At 36.0% G+C, this 20,223-nt stretch overlaps 1 protein-coding gene across 2 annotated transcripts in view; it reads left to right on the forward strand.

Moving 5' to 3' along the window:
• LOC129522884 (cytochrome P450 20A1) overlaps positions 1 to 20,223 on the forward strand; it is a 67,611-nt gene that overhangs the window by 32,594 nt on the left and 14,794 nt on the right. For both annotated transcript variants that reach the window (XM_055345397.1, XM_055345396.1), the window contains 6 exons: positions 4,359 to 4,437; positions 9,246 to 9,361; positions 10,143 to 10,197; positions 12,327 to 12,447; positions 16,195 to 16,306; positions 17,457 to 17,521. In XM_055345397.1, the coding sequence (XP_055201372.1) occupies positions 4,359 to 4,437; positions 9,246 to 9,361; positions 10,143 to 10,197; positions 12,327 to 12,447; positions 16,195 to 16,306; positions 17,457 to 17,521 (548 nt within the window). The remainder of the gene's footprint in view (positions 1 to 4,358; positions 4,438 to 9,245; positions 9,362 to 10,142; positions 10,198 to 12,326; positions 12,448 to 16,194; positions 16,307 to 17,456; positions 17,522 to 20,223) is intronic.

A 20,223-nucleotide genomic window follows, 5' to 3' on the forward strand; every position in this document is an offset into this window, starting at 1 on the left:
CTCTTACCTGAACCATTTGAGAGAAAAGTGGACATTTTGCATTTTTTCCCTCCAAATACTTCAGTCTGTATTTCCTAAAAACAGGGTATTCTCTTACATAGTGACAACATAGTTTTCAAACTTGGGAAATTAAACATTTATACAATACTGTTATCCATAGCCCATATTCAAATTTCTTTATTTTCTGTAGTCAGACCTCTTTAATGTGAACAGTTCCTCAGTTTCTCTTTGTTTTCTGACCTTGACATTTAACAAATACAGGGTAGTTATTTTGTGCAGTGTCTCAATTTGGATTTGAGTAAATTCAAACTATGTATTTTTTGGAATGTGGTATTCTTTTAACAGTACTAGAAGTTGTCAAAGGAAAGTTTTCAGACCATAAACATGACTTAAATTCTTTCTTCAAATGATCTTTTAATATCTGCAGCACCACAGTGTCGCTGTTGTTCTATCATGCCACCAGGAATAATAACCAATTAATACATGCAGAGGCAATGACAACTGCATCATGACTGCTGTTTGGTTGACAACAGTTGAGAGATGCCATCAATTGTAGAATGTATACTGATTTCCAGATGTCAAACTGAAAAATGTACTCCTCACATATAGTTGCATACTGTGTTTCTGAAATGCCCCTCCAAAAACATTGTTCCAATTATTTTCCCAACGCTAGTTGCTCTTTCCTTGACATTTAGAGTTATTGGTCCTTTAAATATTTGCCTATGTAATAAGTCAAAAGTGTTATTACATGATTATAATTTATATTTTTTGTTTATAAGGTTAAACATCATTTAATATTTTTATTGAACACTTGTGCTTCTTTTGTAGGATACTTTCTTATGCCCTTTGCCTATATTCCTACTGATGTGTTTCTTACTAATCAGAAAGAGCTGTTTATTTTTTAAAATTTTATCTTTATTTTTTAAAGTAAACTGTGTGCCCACGGTGGGGTTTGAACTCATGACCCCAAGATCAAGAGTTGCATGTTCTACTGACTAAGCCAGCCAGATAGCCCAAGAGCTCTTTATTTATTTATTTTTTATTTTTTTTAATTTATTTATGATAGTCACACACACACAGAGAGAGAGGCAGAGACATAGGCAGAGGGAGAAGCAGGCTCCATGCACCGGGAGCCCGACGTGGGATTCGATCCCGGGTCTCCAGGATCGCGCCCTGGGCCAAAGGTAGGTGCTAAACAGCTGCGCCACCCAGGGATCCCAAGAGCTCTTTATTTTTATCTCAGTTTTCATTTATAGGGCTTAAAAGCATTTATTTTTAAATGCAATTCTGGATTTACAATAAAATTGATAGAAAAGGGGGTCTTGGTGGCTCAGTTGATTAAGCATCTAACTCTTGATTTCTGCTCAGGTCATGATCTCAGACTTGTGAGATTGAGCCCCACATTGGGCTCTGTGCTGGGTGTGAAGCCTGCTTAGGACTTTTTCTCTCCTTCTCCCTCTCAAAAGAAAAACAAAAATTGAGAGGAAGATACAGAAGTTTCTTGTGTACGCCTTGCTTCCACACATGCATAGCCTTTACCATTATGGACATCGCTTACCAGAATTGTACATTTTTTTCAAAGGATAAACCTATATATTGACATACCATAATTACTCCAAGGGTTCACAGTTGGTATTGTTCATTCAGTGGGTTTGGACAAATGTATAATGACGTATATCTATCATTATGATAACATATAAAGGATTTTCACTGCCCTAAAAATCCTCTGTCTATTCACCTCCTGCCCCTTCTTTCTGGCAAGCACCAATCATTTTATTGTATTCATAGTTTTTTGCCTTTTCTAGAAATGTCATATAGTTGGAATCATTCAGTATGTAGACTTCTCAGATTGGCTTCCTTCACTTACATATTTTTCACTTACATTTAAGCTTCATGTCTTTTCATGGCTTGATAGCTCATTTAGTTTAGCACTGAATAGTATTGCATTGTCAGGATGTACCACGGTTTATCCATTCATCTGCTAAAGGGTATCTTGATTGCTTACCAGTTTTGGCAGTTATGAACAAAGCTGCAGTGAAAATCTGTGTGCAGGTTTTTTGTGTGGATATGTTTCCAACTCCTTTGAGTAAATACTAAGAGGTGTGATTGCTGGTAAAAGTATGTTTAGTTTTGTAAGAAACTGTTTTTGAGGATTCTATTATATATCCTCTGGTTTAGAGATTCTTTCCTAAGCTGTGACCAGTGTACTAATAAGCCTGTGAAAGGCATTCTTCACTACTGCTGCAGTGTTTTTTATCTCTAGCATTTCGTTTTGGTTGTTAGGATTTCCATCTTTCTGCTTACATTGCCTGTCTGTTTTTGCATGTGTACTTTATCCTTTACCTAAGGATCCTTTAGAACCTTTAGCAACATATTAAGCAGTTATTTTAAATTCCTGGAGGCACCTGAATGGCTAAGTCGTTGGGCATCTAACTCTTGGTTTTGGCTCAGGTTGTGGTCTTAGGGTTGTTAGAGCAGGCCCAGAGCTGGGCTCCACACTGGGCGTGAGGCCTGCTTGAGGTTATCTTTCTCACTCCCCCCCCACCTCTCATGCCCTAAATTAATTACTTAATTAATTCCTTATCTGATAATGTCCCTGCCATATCCACGTTCTCATGCTTGCTCTGTTTCTTCAATTGTGTTTCCTCTGCCCTTTGTAATTTTTTTTTTGATAGCTGTATGTGATATACCATGTAAAAGAAACTGGTGTCAATAGGCCTTTAGTAATGTGGTGGTGAGGTGTGGGGAAAGGGAGAGCATCCCATAGTCCTATGATTAGGTGTCAGTCTTTTAGTGAGCCTGTGCCTCTGGATTGTGAACTTCATAAGGGCTTCTCCGGGGGGTTTTCCTCTTCATTTAGGTGGGACAGGATGGTTAGTGGGCTGGAATTTGGTACTTTCCTTTTTCCACATGAAACACTAGCCCTGACTGGAGTGGGATATTTCCCTTGTCCCAGGCAGTTAGGCTCCGACAAAACCCCAGCAGGTTAGGCTCTGAGGGCAGGCCTTGTTAGGAAGAATAGAGTGTTCTGGTTTATTTCAAATTGGTTCCTTTTTCAGTCCCTCTGCTAGAAGCCCAAGGGGAATTTCTTCAGTTTTAACTGTGGGAACCTGGTTGAGCTCTTTGAGGTAAATCTCACAATATTTGGGGGGGGGGGGGGGAGTCTGGCCTATGATTGGGTCTCCCTGGAGTTTTAATTCTCAAAGTTGTGTGCACTGAACCTCCAGCAGTTAATTACAGTTCAGGTTTTCCTACCCCAGAACTGGCTCCTGAGGTGGTTTCTGTTCGTGGGTCTCTCTCTGGTAAGAGGTAACTCCCTGTTTTCATGTGTCTCTTTAATCCCGGGCCCTTTCCTGTCTTCCTCTTTTCTCAGTTTGTTTAATCCCTGGGTCTTCTCTTGTCTTAGGGTCCAAGAAGACTTGTTGATTTTTCAATCTGTTCAGCTTTTTGTCATTGGGATAAAGTAGCTAAATGAATTATGAATTTTTGCCCTCTGCTCTGTGTCATGCTCTCTTTCCTGGGGCACCTGGATGGCTTAGGTCATGATCTTGGGGTCCTGAGATCAAGCCCTGTGTCAGGCTCCTTGCTCAGTGGGGGTCTGTTTCTTCCTCTGCCCCTTCCCCTGCTCATAAAAAAACAGAAACAAAAACCTCCTTTCTTGCTTTAAGGGTAATCCTAATATAAACATTTACTCTACATTTTCTTAATACTTTTAATAATTTAAATTTTCACATTTAAAAAATCCATAATCCATATATCTTTGTAAGGTAAGAGTTAAGGACTCTTAACTATTAATAATTATTCAAATATTTAGCATGAGTATTGTATCCTTTCCCTATGTTCTTTCACAAATTTTCAATAAGCTAAGGTTTTTTCAGGAACTAATTATCCAGTTTTGAAATAATTAGAATTCTGTTTAATTGTTTACTATCCCTAAACCTTAAACTAAATATTTAACCTTTTTTCTGAATCTCAGCCAATGCTTATTGTATCATAGATGAAGTGAAAACTTGGAATTCCCTATGAATTTGATTTATCCACTGTTAAAATAAAGTTGAATATTGGCTCCACTGCCATGTCCTTTTAGTCCCCATTCCTACACCTTTTAAAGAAAAGAGACTTTTGACTTTCTAGTTATAATTAGTTTTAAAGTACCCTGACTGAAATTATTAAAATATAGTTGTATTCTGTCCTCAGAGACTATGGAGTAAATTATTATGCAGCCCACTTAAAAGGGAGAGCTTAATTATCACATCTGTTGGTAAGATAGGAGTTCCTCAATTATTGGCTGAGATTGCTTGTTATTACTTAAAAAAAATCTACTTTATTAGATAATAGGTATGTTTTCCTATTTTCAGGTTTGGTCTGAGATTGGCAAAGGCTTTTTAGATGGATCACTTGATAAAAGTACTACTCGGAAAAAACAATATGAAGATGGTAAGTTTTGCCACTCTTAAACTATAGTAATGACAGAAGGATATGTGCCCCAATTTTAATAAGATTCTCTCTGAATCATGAGATTATAGGTCATGTATATTTTCTGTCTTTATGTTTTTCTCCTACATTTCCTATATTAAAAAGGTTTTTCCTAAACAAAAGAGAGGTAAAAGCAGTGAATCAGTAAATGAAACTCTAGTACTCACTCTAGAATGAGGCTGGTATAGCCTATAGGAAAATGTAAGGGTGCAGTTTTAGGAAAGCAAACTTGATAATACATATTAAGATACATAAATAATGAATGAAATTATCGAAGAGAAGAAAAATGTTATTTTTTTTGTCGTGCTATTTCTGTAAATAGAAAACCAGAAGCGATCTAAATGTCCAACAATATAGATAGGAATTGCTAAAGAAATAATACCAACTAAAATATTGTATAGATATTTGTAAAACATGTAGCAACATAACAATTCTTGCTATTATAACAAGAGTAAAAATATTTTCAAAATTGTTGGGCATTAGTTACAACTTTGTAAAATCTAACAAAAAAAAAGCAATTTTAGTTTAAGATGACTCCACAAAATTATTCTATTTTAGTTGTATATCTTCTGTCAGTAATTCAATTATTGTAATCCTTTTAATACCTTTATTTTGACCTGCTTCAATCCTTTTTTTTAGAAGCAGGGTAAATTAAAATACATGGGCTGTATTGGAACAGTGGATTATTTTTCATATATAATCATATTGCTCCCCAGTATTCTCATCCTTCATTCTTTCAATAAATGTTTATTGAGGGTTGTAGGCATTGTTTTGTGTGTAGGAGACGAAATTCCCCGCCCTCATGGGGCTTACCATTCTAGTGATTTCCTTGATGTCCAACATAAACCCAAAAAAACCAATTTAACAGACACATTTTCTGCACTCTGGTTTTTGTTGCCTTTGTGATTATCTTGATGGATGCATTAAGACTAATTCCCCTTAATAAAAAATGTATTTCACAAATATTGGTTCAATTAATACAAAATAAAAATTAATAATTTATATTCTTTTATTCTAAATAAAAGTAGCTTTTCTAACATGTTATGTTCCTTAGGTTTTAACACTGGCATAAATCAAATTTGAACTTTTATTGAAAATGATTCTTTGGAAAAAAAAAAAAAGAAAGAAAATGATTCTTTGGTATTTATGTGAGTAGGATACCATGGCTGAATCAGTGCATCCTTTGTTTAAGTGGGTCATTCTTAACCTGGTCTGTACATTAAAATCCCCTCAAGAACTTAAAAAAACCCTGAAGATCAGGCCTCACCCTAAACCAGTTTATTCAAAGTCTAAGAGAGAGGCCCCCTGGGCATTAGATATATCTATGATATATCTAGCTTCGCAGAGTATTCTGATATATTGGTAAGGTTGAGAATATATAGCAATAGTTCCCAAACTTTGCTACACATTGAATGTTTTAAGAAATATAGGGGGCACCTGGCTGTGCAGTTAGAAGAGCATGGGCTTTTTGATCTCAGGGTCATGAGTTCCAGTCCCACACTGGGTGTAGAGATTACAAAATAAATAAATAAATAATTAAAAAATAATAAATATTGACATCAAGCTTCCATTCCTAAACATTTGGATTTAATTGGTATGAGGTGTGACTTGTACTTTACAATTTTTTTTTTTAAGAGAAAGCAAAAGTAGTGGGTGGTGGGACAGAAGGAGAGAGAGAAGATCTTAAGCAGACTCCGTGCCTACTGTGGAGCCCAACACAGGGCTGGATCTCTCTACCCAAATTATGACCCAAGCCAAAATCAAGAGTCAGACACTTAACTGACTGAGCCATACAGATGCCCCTACTTTATGATTTTTTTTTTAAAAAAAGCTTCCTAGGTGATTCCAATCTGTAGCAAAGTTAGGAACCACTGCATCACAGTGTTAATTTTTCATTTTATTTATTTATTTATTTATTTATTTATTTATTTATTTATTTATTTATTTTAGATTTTTATTTATTTATTCATGAGAGACACACAGAGAAAGAGAGAAAGAGAGAGGCAGAGACACAGGCAGAGGGAGATGCAGGCTCCATGCAGGCAGCCCGACATGGGACTCGATCCTGGATTCCCAGGATCAAGCCCTGGGCTGACGGCAGCACTAAACCGCTGAGCAACCTAGGCTGCCCTAATTTTTCATTTTAATCACTAATGTGTTACACTCCTGCAATTCTATAACTATTTACTGAATATCTATAATATTATGGTATATTTTTGGTGCTGGAGAGATATCCATGAACAAAACAAAACAAAACAAAACAAAAATGCCTGCCTTTGTGGTACCACATTCTAGTGGGAAGTGGCAGACAATAATCTAAATAAGTAAACCAAATAGTATGTTAAAAGATGAAAAGGGCCATGGAAAAATTAAATCAAGAAGGAGGATAGGGTGTGCTAGGAATGGGGAGGTTGCAATTTTAAATAGATTAGGAAGGGCCTCGGGCAGCCCCCGTGGCACAGCGGTTTAGCGCCGCCTGCAGCCCGGGGTGTGATCCTGGAGACCGGAGATTGAGTCCCACATCGGGCTTCCTGCGGGGAGCCTGCTTCTCCCTCTGCCTGTGTCTCTGCCTCTCTCTTCGCTCTCTCTGAATGGATAAATAAATAAATCTTAAAAAAAAAAAAAAAAGATTAGGAAGGGCCCCAGTAAGATTAGGTGACTTGAGCTAACACTTGGAAGACATAAGGAAACCATTCAGGGCAGATCATGTGGCTATCCACATGTCCAAAGAAGAAGATTCTATGTAGAGGAATAGTAATTGCAAAGTCCTTGAGGTAGGATTCTGGTATATTTGGTATACAAGGAACTTTTTGGCTGGAGTAAAGTCAGTCACAAGAGTAGTAGTAGAGAGATGAGGCCAGAAAGACTGGGGGGATAGCTCTTTGTGCGACTAGGTTGTTACTATGAGATAGGAAGCCACTGGAAAGTCTTGGCAGTTATAATCTGAGTTATGTTTTTTTTTTTTAAGATTTTATTTAGAAAAAATAATAAAAATTTTAATTTTAAGTAACCTCTACATCCAATGCGGGGCTCTAATTTACAACCCTGAGATCAAGAGTTGCATGCTTGGGACACCTGGGTGGCTCAGTGGTTGAGCACTTGCCTTTGGCTCAGGTTGTGATCCTTCAGTCCCAGGATCAAGTCCTGCATCAGGCTCCTTAAATGGAGCCTGCTTCTCCCTCTGCCTCTGTTTCTGCCTCTCTTGCTCTGTCATGAATAAATAAATAAAATCTTAAAAAAAAAAAAAAGTTGCATGCTCTACCAACTCAGTCAGCCAGGTGCCCCAATCTGAGTTATGTTTTTAAAGGGTCATTCTGGCTGCTGTGATAAGTTATAAGCACCTAGAACAGAAGCAGAGAGACTAATTCAGGGGCTGTTGCAATGAACCATGCAAGAGAAACAATGTGACTCGGACTAGGTGGTGGGCAGCAGAAAAAGTAAGGAAGAGTAATTCTGTATTTTGAAGTTAGAATACCAACACTAGCTGACAGGTTAGTTGTATGATGTAAGGGAGAAGGAGACACCAAGGTTTTAGGCCTGAATATTTGGAAAATGAGGTTGTTAGAGAGATGGGGCAGACTTGGGAAGATCTGGTTTGGGAGGGGAAAGATCAAGAGTTCATTTGTGCATATGTTATGTTTAATAGGCTTCAGACATCTAAGTGGAGATGCTAAATTAGTTGTTAGCTATATGAATCTGGAGTTCAGAGGAAAGAGATCCTGACTGGAAATATTAATTTAGGAGTATTCAGTCCATAGATTGTGTTTAAAGCCTTGAGACTAGTGACCATCAAGGTAATGAATGTAAATAGAAAAAGAAGAGAGGTCCAAAAACAGTCCTGACCTTGGTCATTCTATCATTAAGAAGTTTGAGAAATGAGAAGGAATCATCAAAAGGCCACTGAAAATGAGCAGGCAGCAAAGAAGGGGAAGGTATGGGGTCCAGGAGAGCATGGAATTCCAAGATCCAAATGAAAATCTTAACACCTAGAGAGTATTTGATCAACATCATCAAATCCCTTGACGGGTCAAGTAAGATGGAGACCGAGGAATGACCCCTGGATAATTTTGGCTGTTGGATACCAGTTATTTATCCTATATCTTTTTGGTTTCAGAAATTTACAATTCTGATTATTTCACATCTGTTTCTGTCCCTAAATTCCTTTATTTTTTAAAGATTTAATTTATTTATTCTTGAGAGACAGAGAGAGAGAGAGAGAGAGAGAGAGAGACAGAGAGAGGCAGAGACACAGGCAGAGGGAGAAGCCAGCTCCATGCAGGGACCCCAATGTGAGACTCAATCCCGGGACCCCAGGATTACACCCTGGGCCGAAGACAGGCGCTAAACCGCTGAGCCACCCAGGGATCCTCCCCCCCTAAATTCCTGATGTGGGAAAAGAGTGGAGTTAAGAGGGCAGAATTTAGAAGGAAAGTAGACAGTATCAAAGGAGAGGTTTATGTATGTGAAGGCTTTCCAGGTGCAGGCATTAGTTCTAGTTCTTGACCTGGGTAGTGATAATATGGTGATAGCATATAATTTATAATTATTCCTTAAATTGTACATATATAGTTTATGAAGATTTTTGTATGTAAAATTTAGCAAAAAGAAAAGTTGATGAATCTAAATATTAATGAGCTTCTTAAAAATTGTTGGTTACTACTCTTTTTTAAGTTTTATTCTGCACACAGCAACATTGTACAGAAATATTTTTAAAAGTTCAGTCTTTACAAATGCTTATTCTAAAATCTTTTTTGTATTTCTTCTCTAAGCTCTTATGCAACTGGAATCTATTTTAAAGAAAATCATAAAAGAACGAAAAGGAAAGAACTTCAGCCAACATATTTTCATTGACTCCTTAGTACAAGGGAACCTTAATGACCAACAGGTGATGTGATTGTTAAATGTTTATCAAGTAAACAATGATCATACATGTATAATGTGCTTTGAATTCACTTTAATCCAGATGCCCTCCTAATATGGCTTCTCTTTTATTGTACATCATCCATAAATAGTACAAGTATTTGGTCTCTTGTTCCTTAGCTCTTTGAAGCAACTGTGTATTATTTACTTTGGGGTAGGCAAATATTGAATCAAATTCTCCGATCATAAAAGAGGAGGACTTACATGACTAGGTTTGGCAGCTTGGCTTGCTCCCAGAGCGCCTGTGTTACCCCCGGCGTGCTACTTGTTTGTGTTATTGTCAGGCCAAGGATGAGAGTGGAGCCATCATTTCCACACCTGTTCATGGTGGGAATCTTTTGCCCACTCTCCACGTACAAGTCTTCATAGAATGGTTTTCTGGATGTGTGAAGGTGCAGAAACTGAGTGAGACTCCAAGGACAGCAGCAGCCTCTCCTCTACTGTTCGTGAGGCTGCGTTGCTGCACCAGGCCAAGCCCGAAAGATGGCACTGAGCCAGTTTGTTTGCAAAACACAGAGCAGGAGCCGGTGATAATACCAATAAATGTTTATTGCATCAAAAAGCCAATGCAGTTTTTAGGTTGTGTTTTACTTTTTTTTTTTTTTTTTTAACTGAAAACATTGTAAAGAAATACTATGCTTTTTTCCTTTTCCTTGACCCTAATTCTATACTATAGGTTATTTTAGTAGGGTCTAATACAGGCCACTTTACATTTTACACTTTCTAAACTTAGTTTCCTCTCCTAGATCCTTGAAGACAGTATGATATTTTCTCTGGCCAGTTGCATAATAACCGCAAAATGTAAGTATGTAAGTAAGATTTCTTTTTATTATGTAAGTAAGTAAGATTTCTTTTTGAGATAGATTATAAAATATACACAGGTAAAATAAAGGAAACATTGTTTGCAAGACCTCTTTATAATTTTCTTTCTTTTAGACTTTTTTATTCTTGTTTGAAAGGCTTGATTCACATAGCTACCTTTTTTTTTTTCACCCCAGGTGCTCTATGCCACCTCTGAACATTGCCATAAATTTCTTGACACAGTTTATGGATTGTGAATTCTAGTTAGTGCCTTTAAAATGAACTGCTATTGACACCTTTCCAACCAGAGCAGCAAGCTTTTCAATTTCCTGCTGCAGCTTTTCACTTTGACTCCAATCCAGTTTGCTATTATTAAGGTCTACCAACAGAGGATATAGGCCACAGAAATCACGATTTAAAAGAACTCCTCTCTTGGTGGAATTGAAGGTGACTTTTATTTAAAATTCTAAAATGTATGATATATTTCTAAGTTTCCTTACTGCTTTTTAGTTTAGCAAAGTACCATTCATTCACATGGTTATTTATAGAAATTTGCGTATGTTTATAGAAATATACTAATATAAAATGCTAAAGGAAGTATTAAAACATCAGTTTGAAATAAAAAAAATTATGTTCATTTGAAGGATTTCATTTCCAATTCTCTGTTTAAAAACAATGATTAAAAATGTAAACTTTCAGGATGCCTGGGTGGCTCAGCGGTTGAGCAGCGGCTTTTGTCTTGGAGTGTGACCCCAGAATCCCGGGATCAAGTCCCATATCACGCTCCCTCCATGGAGCCTGCTTCTCCCTCTGCCTGTCTCTGCCTCTCTCTCTCTCTCTGTGTCTTTCATGAATAAATAAATAAAATCTTTTTTTTTTAAATGTAAACTTCCCTTATGTTTTTCTTCTTTGTAAAATTTTTGACATCTAGAGATGCTTGGATGGCTCAGCAGCTGAGCACCTGCCTTTGGCTCAGGGCATAATCCTGAATTCCCAGGTTCAAGTTCCACATCGAGCTTCTTGCATGGAGCCTACTTCTCCCTGTGTCTCTGCCTCTCTCTCTCTGTCTCTCATGAATAAATAAATAAAATCTTAAAAAAAAATTTTTTTTTGACATCTAGAGATGTCCAGGTATTAGAGATTAAATGCAATTTAGGTGGGGCACCTGGATGGTTCAGTCGGTTAAGTGTCTGCCTTCGGCTCAAGTCATGATCCCAGGGTCCTGGGATCGATCTCCACATCTAGCCCCACATTGGGCTCCCTGCTCAACACAGAGTTTGCATCTCCTCTTTCTGCTCCTCCCTTCCACTTGCACTCGCTCTATCAAATAATTAAAAAATATATATTTTTAAATGGAATTTATGGCATGCCTGGGTGGCTCAGCAGTTGAGCGTCGGCCTTTGACCCAGGGTGTGATCCCAGGATCTGGGATCGAATCCCACATCAGGCTTCTTGCAGGAATCCTGCTTCTCCCTCAACCTGTATCTCTGCCTCTCTCTTTTTGTCTCTCATGAATAAATAAAATCTTTAAAAAAATAAGAAAAGGATCTCTGAATGTGGGGTTGTGCCATCAGCCGATTCCCAAGTGATTTTGAAAACCATTATCCTAAGCAATAACCAGTGCCCATTCTTGATCCAGTGTATTTACCATTGCAAATAAAAATTTAGAATATTGATGTATATATAGGTAAATATCCTGCTACTTTAATTTGTATGAATCATTTCATTAGGTCTCCTGAAAGAACTGATAAATCAATATTTTTATTACACAAGGTTGGGTGAACCAGACAATCCATTACAGTTATCAACATTTAACACTCCTCCAGATAAGGAAGTTTATTTATTATCATTATGGTTTAACTGAAGGTAAAATGCATTTTTGGCTTCAGTTACTTGCCAGTTTTAAGAAAGAAATTGCAGATCTCTTTAGAAGTATTATATAAATATTCATGTTCTGTTCAAAGAAGTACAAATCTTGTGAACAATCTTGTTTTATTTTTTTGGTAGCATGTATGTATTTTCCATATCAGAAAAGAAAATACAAGAAAAAAATAGTATATTTTATCTTATTCTACACCCAAACTATGAATTTGCTATTTTCATTGTTATTAATATACATTTTTACTTAGTGTGCACCTGGGCAATCTGTTTTTTAACCACCTCTGAAGAGGTTCAGAAAAAACTTTATGAAGAGATAGACCATGTTTTTGGAAAGGATCCTATTACTCCAGAGAAAATTGAGCAGCTCAGGTAAGAATACAACAAAAAGGAGATCATTAATAGGTAAATTTGATGTAGTTTAACTATCTTATTTAAAGCTAATGATAAGGGATCCCTGGGTTGGGCAGTTGGGTGTCTGCCTTCAGCCTAGGGCATGATCCCAGAGACCTGGGATCAAGTCCCACATTGGGCTTCCTGCATGGAGCCTGCTTCTCCATCTGCCTATGTCTCTGCCCCGCCCCCTGTGTCATGAATAAATAAAGTCTTAAAAAAATAAAGCTAATGATAATATCTAGGAAAGGTTATATATTTTTATAGGACTTAAAATATTTACATACAGATTTTATTAGATAATTTAATTTGCTTTTTAAAATCATAAGGTAGTTTTTGGAAACCTTTACATTAGACTATATAAAATAGTATCAGTGATTTAAGTAAGCAGACGCTCCTATTTTGTTGATGGAAATGCTAAATGGTACAGACCTGTTGGAAAAGTGTGGCAGTTAAACATACACTTACCATACAACCCAGAAATCCTCCAAGAGAAATTTATCCAAGAGAAATGAAAAAATATGTGCATACAGAGACATTTATGCAAATGTTTGTAGCAATATTATTCATGATAGCAAAAAACTGGAAGCAGTTCAGATGTTTATCGACTGGTGAATACATAAATTGTGTTATATCTGTACCTTGGAATCTTCCCAAGTGGTAAAAAGTAATAGAATATCAATATATACAACAAAGTGGATAACTGTCATTATGTTAAGTGAAAGAAGTGAAACACAAAGACTGTATACAATGTGATTTCATTAAGGTGAAACTATTGTGATAGGAAGCAGATTGGTGGTTGTTTGGGGCCAGGAATGTGGAGGGGATTAACCGGCAGGGAGAATGAGAAAAGTTTTTAGGGTGAAGAAACTGTTCTGTATCTTGATGATGGTTGTGGTAGCAGAATTGTACACAGTTACTAACATTTACCACATTGTATAGGTAAAACAGATTAATTTTCATATGTAGATAATACTTTAATTAAAAAGATTTTTTAGGGGATACCAGGGTGGCTCAGGGGTTGAGCATCTGCTTTTGGCTCAGGGCATGATCCAGGGATCCTGGATCGAGTCCCGTATCGGGCTCCCTGAGTGGAGCCTGCTTCTCCCTCTGCCTATGTCTCTGCTTCTCTCTCTGTGTCTCTCATGAATAAATAAATAAAAAATTTTTTAAAAAGATATTTTAAAAATAGCAACTATGACTGTTGGAAGTCTGAGCCTGGACAGTAGGCAATCAACTCTATCTTGGAGCCTCTTTTAATCATAGAAAAGAAGATAGGGAGACTTCTGTTAACAAATTCTTCAAAATGTTGAAAGTTTTCCTTATTACCTTAAATATAACAATTTTTCATTTTAAAGTAATACTTGTCACTTGAAGTTTTTATAATGCAGAAGTGTATGAAGTGGAAAGTGAAGGTTTTCTGTAAATGTATCCTTAAGAGATGACAATTGTTAACTATTTCTACTATTTTTCTAGATTTTTCTCCATATATATGCATATATATTTTAAAAATTTCAGAAAGTTTTAAAATATAAAAATAGAATTCTTCTGTCAATTCCTTCTTTTTTCTAAATATTTTGTGGGCAGTATTCTTTAATGTATAACTCTACCACACCCAGTTAGCAATTAAGTTCTGTTGATTATACTTTCCAAACATCTTATAGCTGGAAGTTTAATTTTAGTTCTTTTCATTGTCCCCACTCTATTCAGACCACTGTCAACTTGCCTGGAATGTTTCAACAGCCTTGGATCTTGCTCCCTCTAATCCAGTCTCCAAATTGCTACTGGAGCCTGTGACTCCATGCAGTAAACACTTTAGGTGCTTAAACATACAGATAACTTAGGACCAATACCAAACCAACAGTCTCTGGGCATCAGAAGTTTTCAAAAGCTTCTCAGATTTCAATATGTTCTATTTCTAATTCTAATGTTGAGAATCACTGTTCTAGTAATCTTTTTATACCTGCGGAGTCAACATCTGGGCAGATGACTCCCCAGTTGAAAATCTTTTCAGCGATGTCTGGTTGCCCTTAAGATAAAATTTAAACTCACCAACATGGTTTATGAGGCATTTCAAGAGCTAGTCCTTATATTCCTTTCCCACCTTATCTCTTATTTGTATCTGTTCATACCTTAAATTTAGCTATACTGAAGTTGTTTTGTTTCTTCAAAGCTGCAGTACTCTTTCTTATCTCCTGGCTTTTGCAGACTACTTCTTTGTCTGGATTCTCTTTTCCTTTCTCTTCTTCTAGCTAACTCCAGTTTTTCCTGCAGGTCCTAGCCTCAGGTGCTTATTTCTCTACAAAGTCCTTTCTTCAGTTAGATGCTTCTGCCATGTGTTCTCCAAAACCCTGAATTTGCTTTATCATCACAGTTACTATGCTTTTTAAACTGTTAATCCTTGAACAATCCTTGTTCATCCTACCTCTCTCTCTTTCCATGCCAACTAGATCTTGAGTGCCTTTGTATCTGTCCTATTTACTCTTGTAGCTCAGTATCTAACACAGTGCTTCTAATGTAGCACGTACCCAATAAATACTTGTTCAAAGAAGGAAAGAAAGATGTTTCCTTTTTTGTTTTGTTGTTTTTAAGTATATAAACAATCAAAATTCCAACCCTTGCATTTTTATTTAAATTTCCACTTGTTTCTGTTAATAAAGTCCTAAAGATGAGATTGATATTTAAGGATATATACAATAATCTAGTATTTATGATTAGGGACTATAGAGTAAGGCAGACCTGGGTTTGAATCCTGTTGACATCACTTCCCTGCTATGTGATCTTAGACAATTGCCTTATTTCTTAAAAATCTATAAAATTAAAACAGAAATAGCATCCATGAGGTTCTTATAAGGATTAAATGAGATACTGCATAGAAAGTATTTAAAAGAATTGGCTTGTGTTAAGATTTCAATGCATTTTAGCTTTTATTATTGTGATGTATGCCTAATATTTTTAGACATATTGCCAAGTTACCCTTCAGAAAGAGTGTACCAATTTATACTTTGCACAACTGGATAATGTATTTTCCCCCATTTTTATTAGTATTGTCTATTGTCATTCTTTTTCATTTTTGCTATTCTGACAAGTAAAAAATTTTGCTTTAATTGGCAATCTTTCCATTGTTAAGGAGGTTGAGTATCATTTCACATGTTTCTAGACCATTTGTATTTTGTTGTATGTGAATTGTTTTTTTTTAATCCCCTGTACATTTTTGTGTTGGGGTGTTTGATGATTTTAATTACGGATTTTTAAAGAGCTTTTAGACATTACAAATATACATACTTATTTTTCCCAGTTGTTTTTCAGTTGTACTTGTGATTGCAAATATGTAAAAAAAAAAAATTTCCATGGTTGGATTACTTGTATTTTTCTTTATGGTTTCTGTCATTGTGTCAGTATTTTTATAATTTTTGAGGAGGAAAGTTCTTTGTTAAAATTTCTAAAATCTTTTATTAAAAATAAAGGACTTTTCTACTCAATAATAAAAATACTGTTTTGAGTTTTATTCTAGTACTCTTAAAGTTGTTTTTATTTGTTAAAATTTATACCTATCTGTACTTTATATACCTCTAATATATAACTTATTTTCAAGCAAATTAGAATTATATAACTATTTCAAATTTGGAAGATTATTAAAGTTGTTGAATGACATTTAAAAATGTACATACATTTCAAACTGCCTTTCCTAGAGTTAAGAACTGTAAAAAAAATTCTTTTAAACAGATATTGTCGGCACGTACTTTGTGAAACTGTTCGGACTGCCAAACTGACCCCAGTTTCTGCCCGGCTTCAAGGTATTGAAGGAAAGATTGACAAATTTATTATTCCTAAAGAGGTAGGAAACATTTGGCATACTTAACTTATTCATTTATTTTTTTCAGTTCTTTCAGTGTGTATTGAATTGTCTAAAATGTCCAATAAATGACCTGTTATTTTAAATGACAATGATATATGTCGTTTTAGGGTATAAACAATATAAAAGAAAGGCTCCCTTCTTCACATGTACTACTGTTAATACTTTGCTGTGTATATTTGTAGATCTTTTTCTATGTATGTATATTACTCTGTGTATATACACATATATGTATGTATTTTAAAAATTGAATTTATATGTGAAAGGTTGCTTTTCATATATTGTTCATTAATTTGCTTGCATTAGGTGTATTGTGGTTAATTAGTACAACTGGTACTTGATACAGATCCAACTTACTATTTTTAATGGATATATATTATTCCATTGGAAGAGTGTGTTTATAGTAAATGCAGTCTCCATTGGTGGAAATTTAGATTACATCAACTCTTTGTTATTACAAATCATATACTTGTATAGGTATTGAGTAGAGCCTTAGAAATAGAGTTTTAGGGTCAAAGTGCTTATATATGTTAAATTTAAATTGCCCCCTAAGAGGCAATATATATTTTTAGCAACAATGTGTGAGTGCTATTTCTCTTCATATCCTCACCAACTCTGGATTTATGAATTTTTTTACATATTTCTTATATGTAATATTGTCCCATTATTTTAATTTGCTTTTCCTTGATCATTGGAGAGATTGAGCAGCTTTTCATACATATTTAACAGTTTGTATTTTTTCTTTTGTGAATTATGTGCTTGTAAGTCATTTTTCTTTCTAGTAAACTTATATCTTTTTGTATATTGTACATACACTCAATTATATGGAAAATATATTTTTCCTACTATTTATCTTTTACTAGTGATTTTGGTATGTTTTGTTTTTACTGGATGCAGGTTTTAAATGATCATGGTTAGGTCTGTTATTCCTTTATGATTGCCAGATTTTGTCATGCCTAGGGAGGCCTTCTGTACTGTAAAAATCATCAAAATAATGACCTTTTCTTTAATTACTTTCTATTTTTATTTTGTATTGATTATCTATATTAAAAGAGCATTTAGGATGAGTTGTTTCTCTGGCAGTCATTTTGTTTCTGTTAAGCCTTGACTAACTAGAGTAATTTTTTTGCAGACCCTTGTTCTTTATGCGCTTGGTGTGATACTGCAGGATCCCAGTACTTGGCCATCACCACACAAGTATGAAATAGCTCTTTATCTTTGTAATTATTGATTTTTATGTGTTTTGCATTCCTTTTGTAAGTTTTGAGGAGAAAATTTAATGTGTGATAATAATATAATATAAAAGCCACTCCCTTCTCTTTGGTATCTTCTTTTTTCTTTTAAGATTTTATTTATTTATTCATGAGAGACACAGAGAGACAGGCAGAGACATAGAGGAAGAAGCAGACTTCCTGCAAGGAGCCCAATGTGTGACTCTATCCCAGACCCCGGGATCACGGCCTGAGCTGAAGGCAGACGCTCAACCTCTGAGCCATCCAGGCGTCCCTCTTTGGTATCTTTTGTTCACTACTTTCTTTCATGAATCCGCTATCTGCTACTCATTGTCTTTCCTATTATCACTTCTATCCTAAGATCCTTTTATTTTTTTTTTAATTTTTATTTTTTTTATTTTATTTATTTATGATAGGCACACAGTGAGAGAGAGAGAGAGGCAGAGACATAGGCAGAGGGAGAAGCAGGCTCCATGCACCGGGAGCCCGATATGGGATTCGATCCCGGGTCTCCAGGATCGCGCCCTGAGCCAAAGGCAGGCGCCAAACCGCTGCGCCACCCAGGGATCCCCTAAGATCCTTTTTTTTTTTTTTTTTTTTTATAAATATTTTTTAATTTTATTTATTTATGATAGTCACAGAGAGAGAGAGAGAGGCAGAGACACAGGCAGAGGGAGAAGCAGGCTCCATGCACCGGGAGCCCAACGTGGGACTCGATCCCGGGTCTCCAGGATCGCGCCCTGGGCCAAAGGCAGGCGCCAAACCGCTGCGCCACCCAGGGACCCTAAGATCCTTTTAATCTCTACAACTATACTTTAATTTCAGTGGAATTTTGGAATTCTTTTGTTGGTAAGTTAGTGTTCTTATGCAGTTTCTTTGTTTTCCTGCTGTTGGTCTCAATTATTAATCTCTTTAGTCAAATTCAGAAAGTAGATGTTGTTTCTATACATGTTATATATGAGAATGGCAGGAGAAAGAAAAGGTGAAGAACAAAGCTGCTACTGTTGGCTTTCTAGATAGGCATCAAGTAAAATCCTGTCGGTTAAATGTCTGCCTTTAGCTTCCTAGGTCCTGGGATGTATCAAGGAGCCTGCTTCTCCCTCTTCCTCTCCCTCTCCCCCCTGCCTATGCTCTGTCTCTCTGTGAAATAAATAAATAAAATCTTAAAAAAAAAAAAAAGGGTTAAGGGCAGCCTTAACCGTGGCTCAGCGGTTTAGTGCCTGCCTTTGGCCCAGGTTGTGATCCTGGAGACCCGAGATCAAGTCCTGCATCGGGCTCCCTGCATGGAGCCTGCTTCTCCCTCAGCCTGTGTCTCTGCCTCTCTCTCTTTGTCTCTCATGAGTAAATAAATAAAATCTTTAAAAAAAAAAAAAAGGGTTAAGATTTACTGCCCTGGTAGAAGGTTATATATTAAGTTGATTGGGGTTAAGACAGGTGTTGTGGGTGCCTGGTTGGCTCAGTCTTTGGAGTATGCAACTCTTGATTTTGGGGTTGTAGGTTTGAGCCCCACTTTGGGTGTTGAGATTACTTAAAAACAAAATATTAAAATAAAATATAACTGGGTTAAGTGTAGTGAGACAGGGTTGGTGGCATGATTAAAATACTTGTGCCTAGTTTTGGAGTGTATTAATGGGTTTATTAAGTGTTCTTATTTTAGTTTTTAATATAATTATATTAAAAGAAATCTAATAAATGAAATAACAATCTTAAAATTTGCTGTAAGTAAAAAGTAAATTTTATATTCCAAATGACATAACAAAATTGAAGATATACATTGGTGGAAAAATTTATGCTTATAATTCTAAAAAACTAGTATTTCCAATTTTAAAATTGTTTTAAAAATTACCATGTGGAAAATGCCAAGTTTTTAAAAATTACCATGTGGAAAATGCCAAGTTTTTGCTAAATTTGAAGTGTAATATGAAAAATATAAGAACTTTGCTGGAACTTTTGACACTATTCCTGTCCCTCAAAAAAAGAGAATCTAGGTCACAAATTGAAAATATTAAAAAATATATATGTTAAAATGTGGAAATTATTTCTAGGAATCAAATCTAATCAGATTTAGGAAATGTTAGTAATAATATTGAATACTAATGAAAACGTTTCTGAAGCTGGGCACCTCCCCTTGTGAGACAGTTCACACTAACAAAAATGTACATAGACTGAGACTCTGTAGAGACAATTACTGTTTAAAAATAACTGTCACAGGGATCCCTGGGTGGCGCAGCGGTTTGGCGCCTGCCTTTGGCTCAGGGCGCGATCCTGGAGACCCGGGATCGAATCCCATATCGGGCTCCCGGTGCATGGAGCCTGCTTCTCCCTCTGCCTATGTCTCTGCCTCTCTCTCTCTCTCTCTCTGTGACTATCATAAATAAATAAATTAAAAAAAAAATAACTGTCACACAGAGACAAGGATGAAGAGATTAACTTTTTTCACTAAACTTAATGCTCTTGAGGCAAATGTAGTATGTTTCATCCCATTTTATAGCTGCATAGTATTCTTTTATATGGAAATACCATAGTTTTTCAGTCTTTCATCCACTGGAGAACATTTGGGTTGTTTTGGTAATGCAGCTGCTATGAATATTCATGTAAGGGTTTTTGTATGAACATAAGATTTCATTTCTTTGGGATAAATGCCCAACAATGCAATTGCTGGGTCAT

The sequence above is a fragment of the Nyctereutes procyonoides genome, unplaced genomic scaffold (genome assembly GCF_905146905.1).
Source record: "Nyctereutes procyonoides isolate TBG_1078 unplaced genomic scaffold, NYPRO_anot_genome, whole genome shotgun sequence".
Lineage (NCBI taxonomy): Eukaryota > Metazoa > Chordata > Mammalia > Carnivora > Canidae > Nyctereutes > Nyctereutes procyonoides.